Source organism: Siphateles boraxobius, unplaced genomic scaffold, assembly GCF_051911475.1.
Source record: "Siphateles boraxobius isolate OS27281-9 unplaced genomic scaffold, OSU_SipBor_1 41, whole genome shotgun sequence".
Classification (NCBI taxonomy): Eukaryota; Metazoa; Chordata; class Actinopteri; order Cypriniformes; family Leuciscidae; genus Siphateles; species Siphateles boraxobius.
In genome coordinates this window covers 8,027,550-8,054,375 of record NW_027509042.1, presented here as the reverse complement: position 1 = coordinate 8,054,375, position 26,826 = coordinate 8,027,550, and the positions used below count along the sequence as shown (strand labels likewise).

Sequence of the window (26,826 nt, the reverse complement as noted above, 5' to 3'; positions counted from 1 at the left end):
ATCTTCCATTTATGTCTAAAATACTAGAAAAAATTGTGTCCGCTCAATTGTGCTCTTTCTTACAAGAAAATGATATCTATGAAAAATTCCAGTCGGGATTCAGACCGCATCATAGCACAGAAACTGCGCTAGTTAAAATTACAAATGATTTACTTTTAGCTTCTGACCAAGGCTGTATCTCAATACTAGTTCTACTCGATCTAAGCGCTGCGTTCGACACTATCGATCATAAAATACTCCTGGATCGACTACAAAACTACACTGGTGTTCAGGGACAGGCATTAAGCTGGTTTAGATCTTACTTATCAGACCGTTACCATTTTGTCTGTCTAAATGGGGAAAAATCAAAGATAACGTCAGTAGACTATGGAGTGCCGCAAGGATCGGTGTTAGGCCCTCTGCTATTCTCAATATATATGCTGCCACTTGGTAATATTATAAGAAAACATGGAATTAATTTCCACTGTTATGCTGATGACACTCAATTATATATCTCATCACGACCAGATGAAAACACTAACTTATCTAAATTGACAGAGTGTCTAAATGATATAAAATGCTGGATGACGTGTAATTTCCTGCTATTAAATTCAGATAAAACGGAGGTACTACTTATTGGTCCAAAAAACTACCCACAAAATCCCTTACAATACAACTTTAATTTAGAAGGATGTCCTGTTACTTTGTCCACTACAGTAAAAGACCTGGGTGTTATACTAGACCGCAACTTGACTTTCGAAAATCATATTTCATATATTACAAGAACAGCCTTTTTCCACCTTAGAAACATTGCTAAGCTACGCAACATGCTATCTGTTTCTGATGCAGAAAAGTTAGTTCATACTTTCATGACCTCGAGACTAGATTACTGTAATGCTTTATTAGCTGGCTGTCCTACATCCTCAATTAACAAGCTACAGTTAGTGCAAAATGCAGCTGCTAGAGTTCTTACTAGATCAAGAAAATATGATCATATAACACCTATTTTATCATCTCTACACTGGTTACCTATTAAGTTACGTATCAATTACAAAGTATTCCTACTGACCTATAAAGCCCTAAATGGTTTAGCTCCTGTGTATTTAACAGACCTTCTATCGCCATACAATCCATCGCGCTCTTTAAGATCACTAAATTCGAGGCTTCTGGTCATTCCTAGGATATCTAAGTCCACTAAAGGAGGGAGGGCGTTCTCGCATTTAGCTCCTAAACTCTGGAATAGCCTTCCTGATATTGTACGAGCCTCAGACTCGCTGTCCCAGTTTAAAACTAGATTAAAGACGCATCTCTTTAACCAAGCATTCACTTAATGCTTAACCTTTGATACTGCTGAATCGGTTCGAATGCATTAACATTATGAACATCAGCTATGCTAATTATTTCCCATCTGCCTTTCTGCTGTTATCTCGGGACGCTAGTCCCGAGGTAAATAGCGTTCGTCAGCTCCAGTTTGTATCCAGCCTCTCACGGAGACTTCAGATGCCCCAACGCCTGTGAAGAGACGACTCGACGCCTGTGAAGAGACGACTCAAAGCCGGCGATATGTTATGCCATAAATTAATACTTGATTAACTAACTGTATTTTTCTATGTACATTTCCGAAATGCAATTTCTGTAAAGCTGCTTTGAGACAATGTGTATTGTGAAAAGCGCTATACAAATAAATTTGAATTGAATTGAATTGAATTAAAAATGTACTGAAAATAAATTAAAAAAGTTCACAACAATATTTTGAAAGCTCATCAAATATAAAACAATAATTTATTATTTCTCTCATTTTACAAGACATCAAATTGTATTTCTAACTAATGATTTGTTAAACTTTATTATCCTGCTGTAATAGAATGAAAACCTATACAAAAGGCTTTTTGTCTACAACAAACATTGATATCAACAATAATATGAACAGATTTAGATTTTAATAAATGGTTTCACTTTGATGCATGTCTAATGTAACAGTAGCTGAGTGAAGTATGAACTTAAGGAATAACAGCACCTTTTCTTTCAAATCTGCAAAGCAAAGTTATGGTTTATGTTGTAAAACCCTGTCATAATGACTGCAAAGTATATAATGACACATGCCAAATATTCTGTGATGACCATGAAGCTAAATATCTGCATTACTTTAATAAGCAATATGTATGCATAAAGTACAATACTGCTGACAGTTAGTTACTTGGAAGAAAATAAAAATGCTGATGGTTGTTTATGGTTTTTGTATTGTTTTCCAAAACTTTTAAAGAGACTGAATGGTCATGAATCAGTTCCTTAATATAATATTTCAAACCACAAGCTCAATATAGAAATGGACAGAGCAAATAAGAAATCATTTGTATAAATCCATCGTCCTATTCAATCTCTGAGACTCTCATTGTACCTACTCTTGGCAAATGGCAAAGTTCCTTCAGACAAGGCATTCATATTTCCTATTTACAAATGTTGCCGCATGGAACGAGGCAGGATTGTCTACCCCAATCGGTAGTGTCCTATATACAGAACGTTACAGAGCCTACACCGTGGTCACTGACAGTAGGGAGTTGTACACTCGTGTCCCATCGGGGGACTTTGTACCGTGGGTCAACAGTTCCTGGATAGTCATCCAATTGTCGAAGATTTTCTTGTTCCGCTTCTTCATCATCTTTTTGTGACTCAGTTCAATGATATTGAGCTCCTTCTTGTCTTCAGCGCTGCCTCCTTGCTCCTTCAGACAGTCAATACGGCTCTGCTTCATAAACTCCCTGCGCTGGCGCTGCTCTTTGGCACGAACGGCGTGTTGCTTGCGCTCCTCTTTGCTCCAGTAGCGACCCATCTTCATTTCGCTGATGGCATCGTCATCTGTAGTCATCCCGCTGCGCTCCTCTCGGATCCGTAGGGCTCGCTCTTTCAGGAGCTTGTCCCGGACGGGCCGCTTGGTAATGTAGCGTGTACCATCACTCCGGATCTTCACTTTCCATTCCATCTTGGGTCCTAAGTCAGCAGAAGCGACGGGGTCCCGGCACATGCTGACTAGGCTCATCTGGCTTTGGGCGTACTCCACTGATTTTTGCTGGATCAGTTGCATGTAGCTCTGGTAGTGCTGGGCGTGGGCCGGGATGTGTGCGTGTTTGTAGGGCGATTGGGGCTGGGCATGGCGACCTACTTTGCGCTCTCGGACTTCAGGCTGGATTCCAGCTTCCGACTCTTTCAACAAGGTTGGGCAACCCCTGCTGGGGCTACAAGCCTCTTGGACGGGCGATAGCAGAGGTTTAAGAATTCTGCTGCCCCCCGATGTACCGCTACTTGCCCCTGCCTCCGCCTGGTTATCATTTCCACGCCGCAAGGAGTTGTCCGGGGAGAGCTCTAGAGTGAGTGGCGTGCTACGGCAACTTTCTCCTGTGTTGTACGCGCTGGAGCTATCCTTGTCGGACTTTTCTGGGAGTTCGCTGATGTCCGTCAGCTCGTGGCGTCTTGCATCCACGCTCGTGTTGTAGTTGCGGAAGCCGCTGTTGTGCAGCATCCAGGACTGTTCACGGCACTGCTCACGCAATTGCTGCATGCGGTGCGCTCGGACTATGCTCAGGCACTCAAGCTCAATGCTGCGGAGCTCCTCGTTCAGAAGCTCCAGCTCTTTGTCGACGCCCTCCTCGCCGACGCCACCCAGTCCTCCACCTACACTGCCACTGGGCCAAAACAAGCTCTGCTCTGGTGTGCCACTGCTGCCCGTGCTCTGTATCTGGCATTTGAGCTCCAAAAGCTCACGAAACCGTTCACATTCGTCAGCAGGAAAGTCACCCAAGAAGTCTGCGTCCCCATAGTCTGCGGAAATGAAAGACTCGCTGCTGAAGGGGAGGTCGCCACTACCTAGGGTGTCTTGACTGTAGGCGAGCCTGCGCCGGCTGCCTAGCGTGGTGGAGGCGCTGGTTTGGTCGTCTGCAAGATTCTCCTGCTCAGAACTCTCATCGTTACGAGTGCTGTCATCAGTGCGGCCCACTCCACTGTCCTTCTCATGGTGGTGGGAGAGCAGCGTGGCAGTGTCTGTTGTACCTCCATCTTCCTCGCGCTTCTTCTGAAAGAAAACAAGTCAGGGAATGCCATTACCCTGATTTGTGTAACTACATACTGCAAATTTGATGTCAGTCAGCTTCATATTAATATTAAATACTAATAATTATTAGTTATCATATCAAATATATCCATATTGGTCCATCTCCATCAAAATATATTGTGTACATACACTGCCCGGCCCCCAAAAAAAGTCAGTGTTTGGATTTAAATAGGCAAATCCTTAAGAGTCAATGATTGGATAATTATTGCAGTGATTATTATGTTTCTAGCATTTTATATGTTTGGCAACAGTTCTTCAAAACCTAATTGATGGAGTGTGTAGCTTTTCATTTCTAAAACAACCATGTATGAAGACACATAATTGCCATATTCCAGGATGACAATGCCATGATTCATCATGCTCAAATTTAGAAAGAATGGTTTAGAGGGAGCATTAAGAATCATTTTCACACATGAATTGGCACCTCTGAGTCCAGACCTTAAACTCATTAAAAGTCTTAGGGATATGCTAGAGTAGAATTTAAAGAGTGCTGGACTCTTGCATTGTCAATACAAGATCTTGACCAAATATGGATGCAACTTTGGATGGAAAGAACATCACAACATTTATTTCCACCAAGAGATGAATCAATTTTTGATCAAGATCTACAGTTATGTACAGGATGTTTTTTGGAAGCCTTAGGCGAACTGGCAAAGTTTCTAGTTTTGGCATACATATTATAAGAGTAAGCAAGAGTAAAAAATAATTCATTACTGTTTGGGATGAATCAGTACACATTAGTGCTTACATTACAAAATTTAAAGCAGCCTTATGAGATCTGACACCTCTACATTGGTCAAGATGCATTTGACCCTGTTTACACATGTAAATTGCACGGTCAACTTCAGATCGAATCACCTGAAACGGATGTTAATACCAGGTCTAAATGGGGCCTAAAATATTTAAACCAAAGTTCTGGCTTGCCTGCTTTATCTCCTGCTCAGTGACGGACACAGAATTTATGATTCATATGTTAGATGTTATGCAATGACAGGCTGAGATATGATTGACTGATATGCCTCCTGACGGACTCCACAAGTGACTTTGTGATGGATTTACTGTACCTGCTGAAGCATGCTTGCGGTGAACTGCATCGCCTGATGGTGTTGTTGCTCCAACATATCCATGTGGAGGTCATCCAGGTAGTCGTTTCTGTCATCGTCCATCCAGCCTTCATCCAGCTAAAACAACAAGGGCAGGAGAAAAGCTATAAGCTGTCCTTCAAAGTTGGTGAACAGCATCCATGTCTGTAGAGTAGCTTGGGTCTCTGACCTGTATCTCTGGTCGAGCCAATAGCAGGCACACATTTGGGTGTTCTTCACTGGTTAAAAGAGCCACTGCTTCCTCACGGTTCTGGATCTCAATGCCATTGATCTGAATTGTGAAGTGGAGATTTTTTTAGATAATGCCTGAATATGATGGAATAAGACGAATGACATAAATGAAATAAAGCAAACCTGGATGATTCGATCTCCCTCTCGGATTCGTCCATCTCTTGCAGCAATGCTGTTCGGATCAATCTGCACATTGAGGAAAATTGGTGACCAAGAATATAAACCCGATAAAAAAAAAAAAAGTGATTCACAATTGAAACCACAGGTGTTTTAAAGAACGTGCCTCAGACATTCACAATCAAAAATAAGGCTATTTTCATGATACAACTCACCTCACTCACATATATCCCCGTCTCATCCTCATCATCGGTCCTGTAGCACACAGTAAACCCCAATTTATCCTGGACATTAGTTCTGTATAAATCCACTTCCTGAAAGAAGAGAGTGATATTTTAATGCATAGAAAAATAGAAGTCATTTGTAAGTTGACTTGCCGAACAGTGTAAACAAAGCAGTTTAATCAGAAAAATTTACACAATCTGTTGTCTTGATCTACACATTTGAATAATTTGCCCAGATTAAAGAGTGCTGCGACAGAACGACATACTGCCACAAACATGTACATGAACAGAGACTCGTTCATCTTGTGTCAACCCTTGTAATCTACAAGATACAAATGGAGATCACAGCTCTCATGGGGCTGGTATCACAGCAGACATGAAGGAAGAGGGTGAATGAAGCTGTTATCGAGAAATCAAATAGTTCACTACAAAAAATCCCCTGTAATCTACTACACCAACCAACAAATGCTCCACCATCAGTCTTCGTCAATGTAAATAGGTGACTCACATGAATACATGCCGAGGCAAGGAAACATATGAATATGCTACTGTTCAAAAATTTAGTGTTGGTAAGAATTTTGTTTTTTTAAAGTTAGTTTTTTTTTTTTCATATGATAGTAGCCTACTGAGAATAAGCCTTTTTTGTATTGTGGTAATGAGAATAGTTGGTAGAAATGTCACAATGTAAAAACATCTTCATGGTCCTAAACATAGACTTAATTAGTTTTTAAATATAACTGAAAAAAATATAATTCCTTATTATTTCCTATGGGTTTGGAGTGAAATATAATAGTAACATTCTTGACAAGTTTCATGAGATTTGGCCAAGCCATAATTGTCCATTATAAATCTCTCAGACTTTAAAAAAAAAAAAAAAAAAAAAAAATTTTCTTTGAGCATGGATTTGGAGCATGGATCTCCGCAAACTAATAGAAAATAACCAAAATAATCCAAGGTTTTTATTCAACACCGTGGCTAGACTAACAAATAAACAAACATCACCAGAGCAAAATATTCCATTACAATATAGTAGTAATGATTTTATGAATTACTTCAATGAGAAAATAGAAAGCATCCGAAACACAATTGTAAATATACAATCCTCTATGATGTCTTATGATTCAGCCTCAATTATGGCCGCTCTAGAACAACTACACCGCTTTACAACTATAGGACAGGAAGAGCTAAATAAACTTATCATTGCATCTAAACCAACAACATGTTTATTAGATCCAATACCCACTAAACTACTGAAAGAAGTGTTACCTGTAGTCGAAGAGCCTCTTCTTAATATTATTAACTCGTCTTTATTTTTAGGTCATGTTCCAAAAATATTCAAGCTGGCAGTAATAAAACCTCTCATTAAGAAACCGCAATTAGATCCAAATAACTTAGCAAATTACAGACCCATCTCAAATCTTCCATTTATGTCTAAAATACTAGAAAAAATTGTGTCCGCTCAATTGTGCTCTTTCTTACAAGAAAATGATATCTATGAAAAATTCCAGTCGGGATTCAGACCGCATCATAGCACAGAAACTGCGCTAGTTAAAATTACAAATGATTTACTTTTAGCTTCTGACCAAGGCTGTATCTCAATACTAGTTCTACTCGATCTTAGTGCTGCGTTCGATACTATCGATCATAAAATACTCTTGGATCGACTACAAATCTACACTGGTGTTCAGGGACAGGCATTAAGCTGGTTTAGATCGTACTTATCAGACCGTTACCATTTTGTCTGTTTAAATGGGGAAAAATCAAAGATAACGTCAGTAGACTATGGAGTGCCGCAAGGATCGGTGTTAGGCCCTCTGCTATTCTCAATATATATGCTGCCACTTGGTAATATTATAAGAAAACATGGAATTAATTTCCACTGTTATGCTGATGACACTCAATTATATATCTCATCACGACCAGATGAAAACACTAACTTATCTAAATTGACAGAGTGTCTAAATGATATAAAATGCTGGATGATGTGTAATTTCCTGCTATTAAATTCAGATAAAACGGAGGTACTACTTATTGGTCCAAAAAACTACCCACAAAATCCCTTACAATACAACTTTAATTTAGAAGGATGTCCTGTTACTTTATCCACTACAGTAAAAGACCTGGGTGTTATACTAGACCGCAACTTGACTTTCGAAAATCATATTTCATATATTACAAGAACAGCCTTTTTCCACCTTAGAAACATTGCTAAGCTACGCAACATGCTATCTGTTTCTGATGCAGAAAAGTTAGTTCATGCATTCATGACCTCGAGACTAGATTACTGTAATGCTTTATTAGCTGGTTGTCCTGCATCCTCAATCAACAAGCTACAGTTAGTGCAAAATGCAGCTGCTAGAGTTCTTACTAGATCAAGAAAATATGATCATATAACACCTATTTTATCATCTCTACACTGGTTACCTATTAAGTTACGTATCAATTACAAAGTATTCCTACTGACCTATAAAGCCCTAAATGGTTTAGCTCCTGTGTATTTAACAGACCTTCTATCGCCATACAATCCATCGCGCTCTTTAAGATCATTAAATTCGAGGCTTCTGGTCATTCCTAGGATATCTAAGTCCACTAAAGGAGGGAGGGCGTTCTCGCATTTAGCTCCTAAACTCTGGAATAGCCTTCCTGATATTGTACGAGACTCAGACTCGCTGTCCCAGTTTAAAACTAGATTAAAGACGCATCTCTTTAACCAAGCATTCACTTAATCCTTAACCTTTGATACTACTGCTGAATCAGTTCGAATGCATTAACATTATGAACATCAGCTATGCTAATTATTTCCCATCTGCCTTTCTGCTGTTATCTCGGGACGCTAGTCCCGAGGTAAATAGCGTTCGTCAGCTCCAGTTTGTATCCAGCCTCTCACGGAGACTTCAGATGCCCCAACGCCTGTGAAGAGACGACTCGACGCCTGTGAAGAGACGACTCAAAGCCGGCGATATGTTATGCCATAAATTAATACTTGATTAACTAACTGTATTTTTCTATGTACATTTCCGAAATGCAATTTCTGTAAAGCTGCTTTGAGACAATGTGTATTGTGAAAAGCGCTATACAAATAAATTTGAATTGAATTGAATTGAATTTGCTTGTGACCATGCTGATTAAGTATTTGATAAGCTGGTTAGTTCATTACATAACATGATTACAAATGTTTGCCACCACTACACTATGGTATGAAAAGACCTCAAAACACTGTGTATTATTGCATTTCTATCTCACAGCATCTGAAACTCTCTTTCCTTTGTCCTTCAAGTGCAATGGAGAGCATTAATCAAGGTAAACAAGGCAGGAGGGTGGTGGTGTTGTTGTTTGGGCATTCAGATTGGCCCCATCCTGGTCATTGATCTCTGTCTGCTGGGCCCCCAGTGCCGCACCTGGAGGCCCTCAGAGGCCAATGAGAGGTCGTTGAGAGGGCTACGTGCAGAGCATCTGCTGTTATAAGTCTCTGAACTTCATCTCTTTATGAACTCACTCGTGACCCCTCATGACTCACTGCCTTACCACTCTCATTACAGTGTAATCTGTCTATGCTCATTGCACATTCAGATCAATCACACCAGTCTAATCACAGATATATAAGTCAATGACACAAGTAAATAATGATATCCTTGTCTTGCATCTGTTCAAGGGAACAAGGCTAAAAAGGCTACTTGATATCGGTACAGCTGACCACTTCAGTGTCAGTGTGAGGTTATGTAGGGCATGGTTAGTCAATTCACCAATAGATCAGTGGAGACAGTTTGCTTCAGGCCTGGCGTCAGCATGTCTTAATTCATGTTTCAGGGACGAGTAAATAGAGAGATTCTGTGGCATCACCTCATATTCTAGCTCCTCTCTTTCCATCTCATGCTGCATTCCCTCGAGGAAATCATTGGGGTCGAAGTATTCATGAGCAGGAGAGTGACTAGAAAACACAAAACCAAAACCATATCATACTGTAAAGAACAATAATATAGAGGCACATTATTTATCAAATTAACTAGGGATGCACCGATACCACTTTTTAAGGGTCGAGTACGAGTACCGATATTTTTTTCCTGGTACTCGCCGATACCGATACCGATGCCTGTTGTACTGGGGGGTTTTCTCGTTTTATGTGGCAATTTTCTAAGAACAACACAATGAGACTAATGAACAAATCAGCATCTTTATTTTCAAAAACTTAAATAAACTTAAAAAAATAAATCATTCTTATTGTGCTTATCACAAATTTTCAAAGCCCAAATTTCACAGTGTCCAATAACCTCCAAAGGGCAAAACCAAGGACATAATGAATGTAATTTTTACCTGCCTGTCACAAAGTTGTCAAAGTTCTAAAGAAATCACAGACAACAAGACAATCAAATTTGTCATAAAGTGCCAAAGAAATCACAGAACAAATGTTTAACATAACACTGAGTAACAATGTAATCACAGCCGAAAGTGTAAAGTGAAATATTAGAGTGTACTATTAAATCTAGCAACACTATAACTGCAGGAAGAGTGCTCATAAGAATTAAGAAATATAAGCTAAGGATATACGTGAGGTATCGGTCTTTGGTATCGGGGTATTTTTACGAGTACGAGTACAAGTACATGAGCTTGGTATCGGGCCCGATACCGATACTGGTATCGGTGCATCCCTAAAATTAACCCTGTATTCAAATTTTAGATGGTTGATTAATACATACGTTTTATGAAATGCTAAAAGGCTGGCTGAGGTGCCAATTTCACATCTCACATCTAAGGGATTTTACTCTTAGTAAATCGCTGGAATATTGTCACAGTGTCTGGTTGTGTTTCCCTGGGTTATCACTAGAGGTCCTCGTTCTCACGGTGTCATTCACATTAGACTACAATTCCCAGCATTCTGTTCTGTCACTTATCTGATTATTGCACTCAGCTGTTTCCCATCACCTTGTTAGTTCTGTGTGTATATATTCCCTGTCTGTGTTAGTGTTTGTTACGGAGTCCTTGGTTTATGTCACCTCACTTTCTAGTCTGTATCTGCCCGTTTCTTGTTTTTGTCTTGTGTTTTGGATTGCCTTATTGGATTTTGACACCTGCCTGGATGACTACGAGTTTGGATTGCCCTTTAATTAAAAACTACTGCTCTTGGATTTTCTGCCTCCTGTGTGTGTTCCGTGACAGAAGGACTCCATCACACCTAATCCAGCGGTCTGTTTTGTAACATCTCTTCCCCAGCCACCGAGCGGGAGAGAAGGGAGTTTTTTAAAGGGACCCGATTGGTCAAGTTTCGCGGGACCCGTGGAGGTCTTAGTGGAGGAGGTGGTCGAGAGACTGTTCAGGTTCCGTCTGCCCAGTCAGAGACTGTTCACGTCATGTCTGCTCAGCCAGAGACTGTCCACGCCATGTCTACCCGGTCAGAGACGGATCAGGAGATGCCCATTCGCGAGGGCACGGATGGACTATTTGGAGCATCTAATTCGGATCCTAGACATGCCTGTGCCTGCTGTTCCAGAGCTGGAGCCAGTGTCCGTTCCAGAGCCTGAGCCAGTGTCCGCTGTTCCTGAGCCGGTGTCCGCTATTCCTGAGCCGGAGCCGGTGTCTGCTGTTCCTGAGCCGGAGCCGGTGTCTGCTGTTCCTGAGCCGGAGCTGGTGTCTGCTGTTCCAGAGCTGGAGCCAGTGTCTGTTCCAGAGCCAGAGACAGATCAGGAGATACCCATTCTCGCAGCCGGGGGAATAGCGAGCAACTATCTGGAGCGTCTGGCACGGATCCTGGAAGGACCCTTCAGACCTTTTGTCTCCCTGGTTCCAGAGCCGGAACCAGTTTCTGTTCCTGAGCCGGAGCTCGTGTCTGCTGTTCCTGAGCCGGAGCCAGTGTCTGTTCCTGAGCCGGAGCCAGTGTCTGTTCCTGAGCCGGAGCCAGTGTCTGTTCCTGAGCCGGAGCCAGTGTCTGTTCCTGAGCCGGAGCCAGTGTCTGTTCCTGAGCCGGAGCCAGTGTCTGTTCCTGAGCCGGAGCCAGTGTCTGTTCCTGTGTTTGTGTCTGTTCCTGTGTTTGTGTCTGTTCCTGAGCCGGTGTCTGTTCCTGAGCCGGTGTCTGTTCCTGAGCCGGTGTCTGTTCCTGAGCCGGTGTCTGTTCCTGAGCCGGTGTCTGTTCCTGTGCCGTGGCCGCCCGAGGGGTCGTCTCCGCCCTGGTCGTCACCGCACTGGCCGGCCGAGGGTTCTTCACCGCACTGGCCGGCCAAGGGTTCTTCACCGCCCTGGCCGGCCGAGGGTTCTTCACCGCCCTGGCCGGCCGAGGGTTCTTCAACGCCCTGGCCGCCCGAGGGTTCTTCACCGCCCTGGCCGCCCGAGGGGTCTTCACCGCCCTGGCCGCCCGAGGGGTCTTCACCGCCCTGGCCGCCCGAGGGGTCTTCACCGCCCTGGCCGCCCGAGGGGTCTTCACCGCCCTGGCCGCCCGAGGGTTCTTCACCGCCCTGGCCGCCCGAGGGTTCTTCACCGCCCTGGCCGCCCGAGGGTTCTTCACCGCCCTGGCCGCCCGAGGGGTCATCACCGCCCTGGCCGCCCGAGGGTTCTTCACCGCCCTGGCCGCCCGAGGGGTCATCACCGCCCTGGCCGCCCGAGGGTTCTTCACCGCCCTGGCCGCCCGAGGCTTCTTCACCGCCCTGGCCGCCCGAGGGTTCTTCACCGCCCTGGCCGCCCGAGGGGTCATCACCGCCCTGGCCGCCCGAGGGTTCTTCACCGCCCTGGCCGGCCGAGGGTTCTTCACCGCCCTGGCCGCCCGAGGGTTCTTCACCGCCCTGGCCGCCCGATGGGTCGTCTGCTTCGCCCTGGCCGCCCGATGGGTCGTCTGCTTCGCCCTGGCCGCCCGATGGACAGTCTGCTTCGCCCTGGCCGCCGGATGGACAGTCTGCTTCGCCCTGGCCGCCCGATGGACTGTCTGCTTCGCCCTGGCCGCCCGATGGACTGTCTGCTTCGCCCTGGCCGCCCGATGGACTGTCTGCTTCGCCCTGGCCGCCCGATGGACTGTCTGCTTCGCCCTGGCCGCCCGATGGACTGTCTGCTTCGCCCTGGCCGCCCGATGGACTGTCTGCTTCGCCCTGGCCGCCCGATGGACTGTCTGCTTCGCCCTGGCCGCCCGATGGACTGTCTGCTTCGCCCTGGCCGCCCGATGGACTGTCTGCTTCGCCCTGGCCGCCCGATGGACTGTCTGCTTCGCCCTGGCCGCCCGATGGACTGTCTGCTTCGCCCTGGCCGCCCGATGGACTGTCTGCTTCGCCCTGGCCGCCCGATGGACTGTCTGCTTCGCCCTGGCCGCCCGATGGACTGTCTGCTTCGCCCTGGCCGCCCGATGGGCTGTCTGCTTCGCCCTGGCCGCCCGATGGGCTGTCTGCTTCGCCCTGGCCGCCCGATGGACTGTCTGCTTCGCCCTGGCCGCCCGATGGACTGTCTGCTTCGCCCTGGCCGCCCGATGGACTGTCTGCTTCGCCCTGGCCGCCCGATGGACTGTCTGCTTCGCCCTGGCCGCCCGATGGACTGTCTGCTTCGCCCTGGCCGCCCGATGGACTGTCTGCTTCGCCCTGGCCGCCCGATGGACTGTCTGCTTCGCCCTGGCCGCCCGATGGACTGTCTGCTTCGCCCTGGCCGCCCGATGGACTGTCTGCTTCGCCCTGGCCGCCCGATGGACTGTCTGCTTCGCCCTGGCCGCCCGATGGACTGTCTGCTTCGCCCTGGCCGCCCGATGGACTGTCTGCTTCGCCCTGGTCGCCGGCTGAGCCATCACCCCCTGTTCTTGTTCCCCTTCATGGTCCTGGCCCTCCCATCCCTCCCTTGGATTTCCCACCTTCCTCTTGGACTCTTGTGTTGTCTTGTGTACTGTCATGGAGCGTCTGGTAGCCGCTCCGTAGAGGTGAGGTTCTGTCACAGTGTCTGGTTGTGTTTCCCTGGGTTATCACTAGAGGTCCTCGTTCTCACGGTGTCATTCACATTAGACTACAATTCCCAGCATTCTGTTCTGTCACTTATCTGATTATTGCACTCAGCTGTTTCCCATCACCTTGTTAGTTCTGTGTGTATATATTCCCTGTCTGTGTTAGTGTTTGTTACGGAGTGCTTGGTTTATGTCACCTCACTTTCTAGTCTGTATCTGCCCGTTTCTTGTTTTTGTCTTGTGTTTTGGATTGCCTTATTGGATTTTGACACCTGCCTGGATGACTACGAGTTTGGATTGCCCTTTAATTAAAAACTACTGCTCTTGGATTTTCTGCCTCCTGTGTGTGTTCCGTGACAAATATGTGGTTTCTTGTGGATAATTGCTTCATAAAACAACCTAAATCGTGATAAAAATAGCAATGTTCAATTAACATTTTAATTTAGTAATAATAATAAGGATAAAAACATTCTTTAGACAAATAAAAAAATAAAAATGGCTCATCTAATCGATTTTAGATCTGTAACTATCAATTTTATAAAATTATGTTGAACAACACCGATCATAATCTATTTTGACAACTCAACCCAAATCTTTTAATAGTAAAATAATTAATAAGATAAAAAGAAGTATCTGCAGAAATTAGATATCAGCAGGTTCTTTTTAATTTTGATGTGTTGGGAAAAAATAAATTAAATTATTTTCTCTTGGCTACCAAGTTCCTGTCAGTAACACGTGAGAGACAAACCCAGAGGACAGATGCAGGGAGATGTGAGAGGACAATGCAAATCCAAATAAATGAGAGCAACTTAATTTCATCTTGTGCCCTTGGCCACAACACTGTTAGTATGACAAGTATATTAAACTCTAGTTGGGTTGGTTGAGCAACTTCTGAATTATGTGCAATGGCACGTAAATGCTACATTTCCAATTCGGCTCAGCACTCTCTTTGCTATAAACAGCACCATCTTCACTACTTAGGAGTCAGTCATAACTGAAATCTGTGATATGCATTCTGATTGGTCCAGAGAGTTGTCACTCACCCCTTTGGGAGCAGGTACTGTTCAAGTACATCTCCAGGTGGGGAGGACGTAGGCAGCTTACTGAGGGCCATGATATGTTGGAAGGTGATGTCCGTCTGGGTGCTGATGTCCACTACCTGCGCTTCCCCAGTTGGGCCTGTAGGTTTGGGCCTGGGAGCACGGCGTAGCACCTGGACCATAATAGGCTCTTTAGCCATACGGAAGGCCTCCACTGCCTGGTCATGTGTCGCCTTGGACAAGTCCTTTCCATTGACCTGTTGAAACGGACAAACATAACAGCGTTAAAAATCGTTTAAGCATTAATGTGTTTTGCATATGACTGAGCAGGCTGCATAACACAAACTACTCCATTATAAACAGTAGAGCTTCACTGAGATGACAAATTCAAGTTAGCAAAGCAATAAAAACAATCGTTACAACAGAACAAAGCATCTGTAGTGCCTCTCGCAGCTCTCGGGGGTCAAAGATAGACTCAGCAAAACAACAACATAAATTAGAAAGCTCTCTATAGCTAATTAATCAGGGTCATTAAATAAACTTAACCAGGGGAAACAAATTTAGCTAAGTAATTTGAAGACGAGGGCCTCCCTGGAAGATGATGTGGGAGCTGTACATGAGGAAATGAATGCAAGCTTCAGGGCCAAAGCATGACATACCAATCAAGAGCAGAGCTCTGCTGATGAGGGCTGAAAAAGAAATGAGGTAGAAGAGGTTCAAAGCAATCTTTTAGTGCAGAGAACCAAGGCCAGATGGGGTCTGAGCTGCACGCATAAAGGGACATTTCAGAACGGATTTGTACAGTACTGAAGTTGCATTTATAAAATTGCAATTGTTGCTACCCTTACAAAGAAGCAATTTGGAGGCAACATAGTGATGCTATAGTACTTTGATGTATACCATTGTAAAGAGTTATTACCATATTATTTGAATAATTTCCCATGCAGATATGAACAAAATATATAAAGTGTATATAACTGAGAACAAATTAATTGTTTAAATCAAATGACAAACACATGTCCAAAAACATGCTTTTAAGTAGTAAAAAGTATATATTTTTTGCTGTTGTTTTGCACAATTTATTTCCAAAAAATGTTCTGTATAGGCTGATGTCAAGCTAAACCGAACAGCTAGCGCACCCTCATTAGGTTGCAAAAGCATGACAGTTTCTGTTAGTGTGTTTGCTAACAGGGTGTTTGACCTTGGGTGGAACCATCTTTCTTATCTCAGAGCTTATAGAGATTTTCCCCATGTTCCCGTCTCAACAAACACAGTATTCCCATTTGTTCATTCTTGATTTCTAGACGAGAGACAGCTTTGATAGGATCTTTGCTTGAGGCATTCACAGCCTCCAATGCAAACCTGCACTCACACACACACACACACACACACACACACACACACACACACACACACACACACACACACACACACACACACACACACACACACACACACACACACACACAGACACAGACACAGACACAGACACACATACACATACACACACACACACACACGATGTAATTCAAGGGAAAAAAACACAAGAAATTGGATGATGCAATGCTTGAGAATGCACAGACATCTTATTAGTGCACACAAAGAGAATATCTCCAAATGCGTGCACACATATTTTTACATACAAATATTCAAATAATGGTTTAGTCTTCATTTTCTGAGACATGGCTGGATTTCTCAAGTTGTATGCCACATTCTTTTATATCAAACATTTCTGCAACTTGTCCGCAGGATCACACCTCTCACACAGCTTTTAGAAATGTATCCACTGAAATCCACTGTGCATTCTATTTCCTTTATAAACAAATAAATCACTTGTGAGAAATATATAGAGTCTAATTCACAAGCTGCTGGATCCAATTCTCGGATTTTCAAACAGGCAGGACCGGAGCACTTCAGCTGTGAAGTGGGAATATGTTAACTAATAACCAAGAGGATTAAAACTAATCCCAGCTAGAGGGATAATTGGAACATCCAATATGAATCCAAACTCGGAAACTTCCGAAACAGAAAAAAAACAAAGATTTACCATCTTCATACATGAACATTAAAAAAGCCTTTTCATTTTTTTTTAACCAATATTCAATATTAACTATAAAAAGTATGGAGGTTTAATAGTACAGTGAGGTGTATAAGATGGTACTGTAAAACCATGGTACATTTATATTACAGATAGTATGGTCCTGAATGATTACCATATTTACATACCATGGTATTTACAGTTTGTGGTACTTCCAACATTATATAAATCCTTACAATTTTTTTTTTCAAAGGTATGTTTTATTGGACATGATAACATGGTACTACCATTATAAATTAATTTCAGTACCAAAGTATATTTCAAAGTACCACAACATAATCTCATACCATGGTACATTTCAAAACCACATGGGTTTTATGGTGGTATATACCACTCGGTATATATTTGAAAATGAACTAATTAGTAAATGCTAACCTAGAAATAAAATTGTGTCAGTACAATGTCGGAAAAAACACACCAAGGTACCTTTTTTTTCTACTTTACTGCTGCTACTGAAGATGGCAATTCTTTCATTTTCTTTATTTTACCTTACAACTCTTAACTCCTTGTATTCAATTCTGAATAGATTTTCTTTTCCTCTCTCTTTCTCCATCAGCTAGGTCAATAACACAATCATCCCTTTTTGTGTGTCCGTCTGGTTCACAGTAAGACTTAAGTGTTTAGGAATCCCTCTCCTCCTCAAAGCCCACGACCCCGAGACAAAGCCTCAACCCTGGAAACGTTCTGCTTCACTGCCCCTTCAGCAAAGGGAAGGGGGGAACCGGGACCCCCATTCACAAAGCTCACCTCTGACACCGTCTCACTGAGGAATACACACCAGAATAGTGCAAACTGAGCCTCCTCACCCTCTGTTTAACACAGACCCAGTGGAACGACCACTCACGGATGACATGCTGTTGCATTAGACAATTAACAGAAAGAATATTCATACTGACACAATATGAAAAGTTAAATCTAAAATATAAACTTCACATGCAGCTTAATATTTTTGTTTATATCTTACTGACCCCAAAGTTTTGAATGGTAGTGTAGCTAAACATATCCTTAGTCTTGATCTAGATCTGGGTCTTGGCTTATGGCCTTAAACAAGACTGCAGTCTATTTCTAATTTACTAAATGCCCTACTAACCTAAATCACAAGGTTGCGGGGTATATTTACCATTCTAGGAAATTCACAAGGAATTCAAGGTTCTGAATGAATTCATGTCATCACTCCAACTCTGGTTCTTACCAGAATTATAAAAAAAGTAAATCCTTTCTGATGTGAGGTGGATTGGAATTTTTCCCCGCTACTTAACAATAAACTAATTGAAATGTCAAAATTAAACATTCATTGGGAAACACTACTCAACAAAACAGAAATATCAGATGCAAAACTAGATCAGGAGCATTTCACCTAGAAAACAATTCCAACTTCATCAGCAATGTCTGCTTCCCAAATACCTAATCAAATCCTGATTTTCCCATGATATAGTTTTCTCTAGGTAGATGTTTTACTATCTTCACATTATCCCCTGGTTTCACAGACAAGGTTTAAGCCTAGTCTCAGACTAAAATAAATGTTTAAGCTGTTTTAACAGAAAGCAAATTGCTCTGACGTATCTTAAAATATGCCAGTGACATTGTTTTGTCCTAACATAGCTACTTAAATTTCCTAATTGAACTAAGGCCTAATCCTGGCTTTATCTAAGCCCTGTCTGTGAAACCAGTTGTATGAGTTTAAGAACATCATAAAACATGTGACAGAAGTTTAAGCTTAAAGGGTTCACCCAAAAATGAAAATTCTGTCATCAATTACTCACCCTTCATGTTGTTCCAAACCTGTAAGACTTTTGTTCATCTTCGGAACACAAGTGAAGATCTTTTTAATGAAATCTGAACGATTTCTGTCCCTCCATTGACAGCTAGGAAACTACCATTTTGATGCTTCAAAAAGTTCATAAAGAGATTGTAAAACTAATCTAAATGAACTGAGCAGTTTAGTCCAAATTTTCTGAAGAGACACGATCGCTTTATATGGTGAACAGATTTAATTTAGGCTTTTTATTCACATATAAACATTGATTAGCGAACATAAACAGAAGCTCAATCGATTCTGCTTGACGTGTGAGAATGAAATTCATTGGTTCTTGCTGAAGCTCAAATGTGATGCATAACACACAGGAATGAAGCTCATTGGTTCTTGCATGTCAAGAGTACATGCTTGAGCTTGCGTTTACCACAACTGAGGTGTGAGTTGATAAATGTTTATATGTAAATAAATGCCTAAATTCTATCTGTTCATCATGTAAAGCGATCGAGTCTCTTCAGAAAATTTGTTTAGTTTTACGATCTCTTTATGAACTTTGTGAAATGTCAAAGTGGCAGTTGAGTGGATTGTCAACAGAGGGACAGAAATCTCCCCGATTTCATTAAACATATTTACATTTGTTTTCTGAAGATGAACGAAAGTCTTACGAGTTTGGAACGACATGAGGGTGAGTAAATTATGACAGAATTTTCATTTTTTGGGTGAACGAACACTTTAAGGCTTTATTCCCAGAATCCCTTAAAGAACATTCTCACCATGTCTTAGTTCTGTCCAGAGACTTAATTCCTCTTTTCATCCAAACATAAGAGTCCTAAAGAAAAAATGGGGGAGGGGGGGGTTTGCAATTTGCCAGGGTTTGATATGGTCTAGAAGATGTGTGTCTGTGTGTGTTATTTCATTCAGAATGAGGAAACCTCCTTACAGTTCTGGCTGACTTGAAACACAGCAACCTTTATACGCTGCGGCATGCCATCTCAGTGTGGATTAAGCAGCAAACAGAGGGAAACTAATGCCCCTGATAAGCATGGACGCCTGCTAAAAGACGCCGCTGTTTACTTTCTTTTAATCCTGTTTAAGCATAAGACCTTCTGTTATCCACAGAGGATCAATAGTAGGAAGCTAAATCACTTCCTTCAAGCTTCCTGTGTCCTTGTTTTCCTCCTATAATGAGTTGTCTGTTACTTTCAATTTAAGGAAATACAGTTTCCCAAACTCTACCACCTATTTCCTTACCTTACTAGCAGTTTGAGGTTATTACCAGGCTCACATGAAATCATCTCCCACTGAACATTCTCCAGAATTTAAGGCCATATTTTGGGTACTTGGATATGCTTGCAGAATAATGCAATTGTCCCCAATAAAATCAGTGCAAAAAATGTGACAAAAATCCAGATCCCATCTAGGCCTGGTCCCAACCTGGTCTGGTAAACGAGAAATTAATCCCTATGGGAAAATACAGTATAGACATATAGAAGTGTTTTGTTTCAGCATCCAGAATTAGTGAGAATGGAAAGTGGTGGAGATGAAGTTAAAGTTGGTTTACATGGAGCAAAGAAGAAGTGAAGAACCGAGAACTTCAGAAACATCTGCCAGGCTCTCTGTGGCACCTGCATGGACTCATCTTCTGTTAATGTCAATTACTGTCAAAGAGTACACCTGTAAATAATTAGTTACTGCCTTCTAATCACTGTTGTGTAGTTTCCTTTCACTCTTGAGCCTGTGCTCATCTAGAACCAATCTGTAGATAATCCTGTTTATACAAGAAACATGTAACCAAATGTATGCGATCAGTGAGTAATTGTTCATGGCACACGGATATGGATAACCACTAATCTGAATATTGAAATTTACTCAATGTCCAAGGAGGTTACAACCAAGGTTTGAACTTATTTTATGCCATTCACATAAAATTTATCAGACCAAGAAGTTGCAGTGGTACAGAGTAGTTGTGGAGCAATATGTTTTTTTTTTATTAATGGGTGCAAGAATAAAAATAAAATAAATAATAAAATAAAATAAATAATAGCATCACTGCGACCCTACATGGGAAAATCAGTTTGGAATAAAATGATTAAAATATAAAATAAAATAATAATATCATGCAGGCAATTGAGATGTATGCAAATTTGTTGACACTCTAACACACTTATGTTCTATAGTTAAATATTATCTGTGGGGATTGAGTGGAATATATAATGTTACAAAATATATATTTGACAAATGATGATATACCATATAAAAAGCCATGTGGGCAAAGAGATCTACCACTAGAAATGCTGACAATACCATCTTCACGCTCTTGCAGAACAAGCCTTTAGTACCCATGAATGTGTGAAGTACTTCTTTAAGACACAACAGCCCCAGCATTTTTTTAAAGCTAGCCGCACAGCAAGCAATATTTAGCCAGTATGAGAGTGCTCATTCTGAATATAAATGAGATATAATAGCTCCATCATCAGCATTCAAAATCAGCCAACTGCACTAGCCTAGAGAGTTCAAACTTCTCTGTTAGCATGTTTTATTCATGACTCAGCATGGACACCAGGGAAGCATGTCACCATTCACCCCCCATCATGCATGCACTCGATTTTATGCTGTTAAATTGTGTCTTATCACATTCTAAAGAATAACAAGTCTCTGGAGTGGAAGTCTGTTCTCTGATGATAGAAATGCTAATGGCAGTTTAGCTTCTCAGAATTGGATCTATTAATATAAATGATTCAGAATCAAGACATTTCTTTGGTTAGAATGGATAAAGGTTGACATGCTTTGCTTTTAATATTTCCTTGTATGTAATTATAAAATAGACAGAAAAAATATTTAACCTCTAGCATTAGACAGAGCAAATGGCAGACATAATATCACAAGTGAAAACAAAGACAGTTGGGACACTTAATCTGGTCATATTTCTTTTTAATTGCAAAGAATCTGATGCATCTGTGCAAATAAAGCTGTCCATAAAAACGCGTGGGCACACCTGTGTTTGTCTATCATCATGCATAATCACATCTGCGCCAGACTTTTGGAGACTAATGACAAAACAATGCTCATCTATTCATATTCTCCACTTAGAATCTCCTGCAATCTATGAACCACTTTGTTTTTTATTTTTATTTGATAAATAGACAGCAAAAATAGTAATATTAAGACGCATTGAACAAAAAGATTGTGAACAGTGAAAAGAAAATATAAATTTAATTTTTAAATAATACAAATCATTATTTAATACTAAAATGAAAAAAAAACAAACACACATTCTATCTGATAATTGTGTTTGTTATTATTTTTTTTCTGGTAAGAATTGCATTTGTTTGAAAGCATTTGCGTATATTAATTATATTACAGCAATATATTCAAACTTGTTTATTATTAGGATAAACCCCTTGAGATGTATCTTGTATATTATATAATTATATTACAGCAAACTCTAGTACAGTTTATTTTCTTATTAGTGTTTTGCCTGGTTTACATTGCAAACAAGATGATAAAACAAGATGCACATGCTACTGTGTTAGTTAATAAAAATTTTCAGAGAGTTTGCATTATCTTGAATTAAGTTCCTTCTAAACCCAATTGGCAAAGCTTTTTTTGCCTCACAAAATTTTGTGCTTAAGAAAAAATACTCGGTTACTAACGTAACCTCGGTTCTCTCTAGAGAGGGAACGAGTACTGCGTAATATCTTACTCTATGGGGAAAACCTCTTTTCCACGAGATATTGAAGCCAAAAATTATCCTTAATTTGGAATTAATGTAAAACGCTATGCGGCAGCGTGCAGACATAGGCAAGACGGCTCGCGCGCCTATTGGCTGCCCTGCGGCAACATCATCAGCCTATCGAGAGAGGCCCTGCGTGACATGATACCCAATGGGGGCGCTTCGTGCCCATTTCGTCACGTCCCGCCAGAATAGACGGCAAGATACGCAGTACTCGTTCCCTCTCTAGAGAGAACCGAGGTTACGTTAGTAACCGAGTACGTTCTCTTACGAGAGTATCTCTCGTACTGCCTAATATCTTACGCTATGGGGAACACAATGCAACACGCCGTGCGTACTGGGATCCGACACCAAAGTCCCAAAGGCAGTAGCCCGGGGCTTATATAGTGCATAATCACCATAGACTCACAGAGAGTCGGAGATGAGAGGCTACAAGCATCATTCCCCAAGAAATAGCAACCCACAGGAGCTAGTTATGTTAACAGCATTTCACGCAGACAGGGTGAACGTGTTCAGCCTGAACTTGGTATAAGTACGGGTTATTCAACACCCATGGAGCTGTTCTATCGATCAGTGAGCGATGCACAAGCAAAACTCAGCATTCTGCGCTGGCGCTCAGCATTCCGCGCAGATAGTACTGAATTCTAGACCGACAGCAGCTTGGCCTGTAAGGCGGGAACCTCTAGGTTATAAAACCTTGTAAATGTAGACGGCGAGGCACAGCCTGCCGCCATACAGATATCTTGCAAGGAAATCCCGTTAGACCACGCCCACGATGAGGCCACGCCCCTCGTGGAGTGCGCTCTGACACCCAAAGGACACTGCAGGCACTTGTAAGCCAGCGCTATGGCATCGACTATCCATCTGGATAGGCTCTGTTTTGATGCGACCAGTCCCTTGGAGCGTCCGCCAAACAAAACGAATAGCTCCTCAGTCTGTCTGAAGACCTACGAACGGGACACATAAGCTCTCAGTGCCCTGACAGGGCAGAGGAGACTCGCATCCTCCTCCTCATCATGAACCGGGAGGGCGCACAGGGAAATAACCTGTGACATAAACACTCTGTTTACAGTGTGCGAGGCGGGAGGCGCGCCGATCACGGCGGGCAGCCTGGTCGCGCTCGAATTCTCTATTACAGATTGTAGAGAGAGAGCGAGCGGGACAAACCCCATGGGGTTGAGCGTGTCTGTGAGGGAATGTGGGCGCGGGACAGCAGGCACACTCACTGCACTGAAAACACCATCGGCTTGTGCTGACTGAATGTGTGTCGGTTTTGTTTTTACAGAAACCGAGGGACACGTATCGTGTAGTATTTGTGGGCACTGTGTCGTGAGTCATGAGTCGATTTTATTTGTGCTAGCCCTGAACTGTGGCGGGCTGTGTCTGTGTGTGGGAATGGGCACTGAGACGTGGGCATTCTTACAACACTCATAACATCATCAGCCGTGGCCGAAATACCAGAAAATAGACTATTTTTTGGGATTTATCTGGGTCGCCGTAAAAAATGGCGTTTGTGTTCAGGCAAGCGGGCTGTGGTACCAGCTTGTTTACTGCGAAATACACTGGAACAGTCACATTGTTTGGAACTGAACGAGAGAGAAGTTTCAGTGGAGTCTGGCCGCGGCGAGACTTAAACACCATGGGTCTTAGCTGACTGTATGTGTGTTGGTTTCGTTTTACAGAAACCGTGGTACATGCAGTGTTTAGTGTTTGTGGGCACTGGGTTGTGGGCACATTCACTATATTTAATGCACAATTGACATGAGTCGACCTCATTTGTGCGAGCCCTGCACTGTGGCGGGCTGTGTTTGTGTGTAGAAATGAACACTGGGCTGTGGCCATTTTTATTACACTCATAACACCATCGTCTGTGGCCGGAATACCAGAAAATACACTGCTTATATGATTTTTCTGGGTCACCATGGAAACGGTATTTGTGTGCAGGCAAGCGGGCCATGCTACCGGCTTGTTTACTGCAAAATACACTGGAACAGTCGCATTTTCTGGAACTGAAAGAGCGGAAGTTCGGTGGAAGTCTGGCCGCGGCGAGACTTTTTTTTAAAATTTATTTATTTTTTATTTTATTTTATTTTTTTATCTGCTGCGAGAGCTGGGATCGAACACGGGTCTCTCGTGCAGATAAGAGAGCGTCATTACAGTTTTGTGTGTGTGTTGGCATTTGTTTGCAGGCGTGCGTGTTATACAACAGGCTCATTGCTGCAATATTGACATTTTCAGCCGCTCAGACTACGAGGAGCTGAGAAATGTTTGAGAAATGGAGATTGGTCCGGCCTCGGCGGGACAAAAACACACTCTTTCCTCATTTCGCCGGTGACGCGTGCCCACGGGTTGAAAGCGACATCACAGTTTTGTGTGTTTTGGCGTTTGTTTGCAGGCGTGCGTGTTATACAATAGGCTCATTCCCGCGATATTGACATTTTCAGCCGCTCAGACTACGAGGAGCTGAGAAATGTTTGAGAAATGGAGATTGGTACGGCCTCGGCGGGACCAAAACACACTCTTTCCTCATTTCGCCGGTGACGCATGTCCACGGGGGGCGGGGTAGCTTTCTTGTAACGTAAAGAAAGCTAGCCGCGCCGCGGTTTTGATGCTGGCCCGTTTCCCTGACGACTCGCGGGAGGAGGGGGGAGGTCCACAGAGCTCGCCCAATCCTCACTGTCCGACGCCAGGATAGAACAGCTGGATGAAAATCAGTTTGCATCAGCCTGTCGAGCGTATTTATAGGCCAAGGCCACGCCTATTCTGGCGGGACGTGACGAAATGGGCGCGAATCGCCCCCATTGGGTATCATGTCACGCAGGGCCTCTCTTGATAGGCTGCTGCTGTTGCCGCAGGGCAGCCAATGGGAGCGCGAGCCGTCTTGCCTATGTCTGCATGCTGCCGCACAGCGTTTTACATTAATTCAAAATTAAGGATAATTTTTAAAATTAAGGAGTATTTCAAATCAGTCATTTATGAGGTTACAATTCAGTTAGGCTACGGTCTAAGAAGGCAGCTTCCTATAGGCAGTAGACAGCAAGGCACGTCACTAAGCTTTCAAACAGAACTTCTGTTTCTTCATGCTGAATATGTTTTGTCGGTACCTTAACATGTTTAGTCAAACTGGGTCTGTGAGCAGCTTAAACAGTTCATGTTAAGTCCTTACTTTGCTATGGTAAATTAATATTGTCTACTACAGCACTGTCAATGACATGTCAATATTGACATGTTATGTCTGTATTTCATCTGCCCATTTGTCTCATTCCATCTGTTTCATGTCACTTTGTGTGTGTCTTTGTCAGTTTCTGTCCATGCTTTGTCTACCCATCAATGCCAGTAGAGGAAAGTGTTAGCATGTAAGCCTGCAGACTGTCGGCCACCTGCTACAGCGTGAAGCAGCTGTGGAAGCGCTGTGGGGAGGACCTGTCCCTGATTAAGATAACTAGACTATGCTCAGTCCATTTCCCCACAGCAACGAGCGTTTTTCCATCCCGTCACTGTAAAGGATAATTAGGGGAAGAGGGGGATAGCGAGAAGGATTGTGATGGAAGCAGTTTGGAAAAGACGACGCAACTAAATAACACAAACATGTAAAAATATTTGCAGTAAAACCTTTGTACCAGAATTATTAAAGACTGATGCCAAACTTTTAATTTGGTATGGATAGATGGATGTTCTGAATTTGAAATCCATCCATCCATCCATCCATCCATCCATCCATCCATCCATCCATCCATCCATCCATCCATCCATCCATCCATCCATCCATCCATCCATTCACATACAGATGGATGAATGGCATGATATATTTAATTAATATTTAATATAGCCTATATAATGTAAATCAATATTTATATTGTTTGATCTCAGTGACAATAAAACAGTATTATTTGGCATGAATATACATATTTTAACATTACATAACATTATCCCCCGGTTAAAATGCATGTTTGAGCGGTTTTAACTGAAAGCAACTTGCTCTGACATATATTAAAATATGTCAGTGCCATTGGTTTGTATCAAGATTCACACCAATAAGGTTTTTTTTTTTTCAAGGGCACATTTACAAAAACTACTTAAATGTCCTATTTGAACTAAGGCCTAACCCCGGCTTAAATCTAAGCCCTGTCTGTAAAAACAGGCTTATAAATAAAAGTTCATATTCACAAATTCATCATGACTTTCTTAGAGATGTTTATGCATAGAGTTGTCTAATTTCTTCTTATTTTATTTTTATGTTTTTTAAATTATTAGAATGTTATTTTTGATTTTATTTCTTAATTATCCGGTATGATTATTTTGAATTCCTTTTTATGTAGAGCACTTTGAATTACCATTGTGTATGAAATGTGCTATATAAATAAACATGCCATGCTTTGGGGGACGTTTAATTTCTGCAAACGTTTTGAAGAATGTGTAAAGTCTGCCAAAGTGTGTACAGCTACTAGCAAAAATACATTAGCTATAGCACTCATCCAATACAAACCTAATCTGTGTCCGAGCTTCAACAGTCTGACTGTTTTGATACTTTAATTAAAACGAAGGA

At 42.4% G+C, this 26,826-nt stretch overlaps 1 protein-coding gene across 4 annotated transcripts in view; it reads right to left on the bottom strand.

Annotated features, from left to right (window-relative positions):
- Window positions 1–1,729: 1,729 nt before the first annotated feature.
- Window positions 1,730–26,826, bottom strand: part of pdzrn3b (PDZ domain containing RING finger 3b) — a 106,184-nt gene continuing 81,087 nt past the window's right edge. For 3 of the 4 annotated variants that reach the window (XM_077198076.1, XM_077198077.1, XM_077198078.1), the window contains 7 exons: window positions 14,700–14,953; window positions 9,600–9,687; window positions 5,751–5,849; window positions 5,542–5,604; window positions 5,357–5,458; window positions 5,149–5,265; window positions 1,730–4,045 (listed from right to left, as the gene is read on the bottom strand). In XM_077198076.1, coding sequence (XP_077054191.1) covers window positions 2,510–4,045; window positions 5,149–5,265; window positions 5,357–5,458; window positions 5,542–5,604; window positions 5,751–5,849; window positions 9,600–9,687; window positions 14,700–14,953 — 2,259 coding nt within the window. In that variant the 3' untranslated portion in view covers window positions 1,730–2,509. The remainder of the gene's footprint in view (window positions 4,046–5,148; window positions 5,266–5,356; window positions 5,459–5,541; window positions 5,605–5,750; window positions 5,850–9,599; window positions 9,688–14,699; window positions 14,954–26,826) is intronic. The other variant, XM_077198075.1, reaches the window with a different exon arrangement.